Here is a 2,321-nt window from a genome sequence, read left to right on the forward strand (position 1 = left end):
GCATTTCGAAACGGTGCAATGCATTTGGAATTAACGCCTGAATACCCCTAACGTTTCGTGTTTTTACCTCGCAACGAAACGCAATCATTTGGGTAGAAGCAAAGTAATAACGAATTTTTGGATAGTAAATGGGAACATTAACCGTTTTGTATTTGAAAACAAGTCAGCCCATATTCCGCATTCCTTTATGTAGAGCAGATTTAAAAAAAAAAACCAGATGAAATATTACATGCTGAGGCTAAAGGCAGCTTGTTTCGGCAAGCAAAATGCATTCGCAACTTTCACAATAAACTCAGATTACAGAACTGATACTGCAGCAAGTGCAATAACGCAAGCACTTTTAAGGCAGTTCAGATTAAAATTGTACGTGAGTTGCAAAGCAAAAACGGTAGTTGCAATGCATATCTACATAGGCATGTAAATATATGCTATATGTATGAATATGTGCTAGATACGAAATGAAGTAAGGGAATATTCGCGCTAAACACGCTTTAAATTTTAATAAGAGCTTGAAAGCTACCAATTTTTCTTCTTTTTTCAGTACCACGAAAAATCGAATGTATTTTTAATTCAATAGAAGGTTTTTCTTTTTCCTTTTAAGCTTATTTGGTAGCAAATGTGGTTGACAACAGCTTCATGCAAAATGTATTCTACATGCGCCATACCCAGCACATACACACATGCGCGAATATGCAATCGTATCTAAATCAATGTGAATGCGTGTGCAGAAAACCTTCGTATTGCGCTGTAAAATATCAACAACGGTTATACCTATGTATATATGCCAGCACGCAGCAAAGCAATCCGGTGCAAATCGCAATCTGAATACCACAGCAGCTGCAGTAATAAATCTCCAAAGTGGTAAATCTTGCAAAAGTTTGTGAGAACTTTAACACAGCAATTCTCAATTTGGTTTACTACTCCTCCCACCTCATGCAACCATGTAAATGTGCATAGAGCTACATCTAAATAGACAGCTGGCAAAAGTTTATAACATTTGTACGGAACTGGTGGTTAGGAACGGGAGTAAAAGCAATAAATATGAGAAAGGAATTAAATTGATGTCGTGTATACATACTTATAGCGCATTGTTGTGGCAGAGGATGTTTTATATTGATTGCTTGACATGATGGATGGAAGAGTATGCAATAAAACGTAAGAGTGCAAACACTCAAAAATAACTGTTTAAAATATACATGGGTATATACATACACACCTAAGGATACGCTTTTCCCACCTATTAAACTTATCACTATTGCTTCCGAACTATTTTAAGCAATGAAGCGCCCACACAATACTTATCTTGTAAAGTTAATTTTTTATAGCAATCCTTAATAATCTCAAACTTACCGGCATAAATGGCTTCAATGATAACATCTTCCAAGTGACGTACATTATTGATTTCCAACTCCTCCAACAGTACCTCATACGGGATGCATTTGTTTTTAATAGCTAGAGAAACGATGGTCAAATGTTGCAGCTTTTTCTGCATTGTAGCGGTCAATTCCAAATATTCACTAGGTTGTTGGCGGTATTGCTTATATGTACCGTAAGCAAAAAGATTCAATGTGTTATAGTATTTAATATGCGGCCCATCTTTGAGCTGCAAAAATCAATATCATGCTTTTAAGTAAATTTCGGAAAACAAATATAAGAAGACACCTCTCGACTTTACCTCCTGCACGTTGGGTAATGCGAGCAGTTCGCCAAATACATAAATTGACGGTGCTTCCAATACTTGGCGCACCACATCCAGTAGCTGTGCACCTTGCGCAGACTTTGCAGCTGTACAATGCTGATTCAGCTGGTTGCGTGAAGCATCATTGGTGGCCATTGGCTCGTCGTTACTCATTAGTATATCTTGAGTCATTTTTTTATGTTTTGTAATTTAAATACTTAGCACAACTTTAATTTTCAGATATATTTCACAAATTTTGTAGCACAAACCAATGAAATGTACAAAACGTACACGAACAGCTGAGATTTATGACAGCGAAAAACGTCAAATGTACAGAAAGCGCATGTACAGTACGAACTACAAATGTCAAAAATGGGAAAACTTTGTTTTGGGAAATCGGTTCGGGACTCGGATTTGGATGCGAACTTGGAGTTTGACAGCTGTTTCCGCCATTTAATTTGCATATGCAAATAAAGGTACAAACGTGATTTTTGAGGCGTTTTAATTTAATAAGTTGTGAGTAATTTGTAGAAGCTAAAGAAATAAAAAAAGTTATAACGAATAAAATAAAGTCTAAAGTGAAGGCGAATATAAAAACGCTTTGATGAAGTGGGGTGCTTTAAGGAGAATAGCAGTGATTAAT

At 36.3% G+C, this 2,321-nt stretch overlaps 1 protein-coding gene across 3 annotated transcripts in view; it reads right to left on the minus strand.

The window, feature by feature from the left end:
- Positions 1 to 1,989, minus strand: part of LOC118744321 (COP9 signalosome complex subunit 7) — a 22,892-nt gene extending 20,903 nt beyond the window's left edge. For 2 of the 3 annotated variants that reach the window (XM_036477237.1, XM_036477236.1), the window contains exons 1-2: positions 1,676 to 1,986; positions 1,351 to 1,603 (exon numbers count right to left, since the gene is read on the minus strand). In XM_036477237.1, coding sequence (XP_036333130.1) covers positions 1,351 to 1,603; positions 1,676 to 1,870 — 448 coding nt within the window. In that variant the 5' untranslated portion in view covers positions 1,871 to 1,986. Of the gene's footprint in view, positions 1 to 1,350; positions 1,604 to 1,675 lie in introns of all 3 variants that reach the window. The other variant, XR_004993525.1, reaches the window with a different exon arrangement.
- Between the last annotated feature and the right edge of the window lie 332 nt (positions 1,990 to 2,321).

The sequence above is a fragment of the Rhagoletis pomonella genome, unplaced genomic scaffold (assembly GCF_013731165.1).
Source record: "Rhagoletis pomonella isolate Grant_MI unplaced genomic scaffold, Rhpom_1.0 Rhpom_scaffold_00008, whole genome shotgun sequence".
NCBI lineage: Eukaryota > Metazoa > Arthropoda > Insecta > Diptera > Tephritidae > Rhagoletis > Rhagoletis pomonella.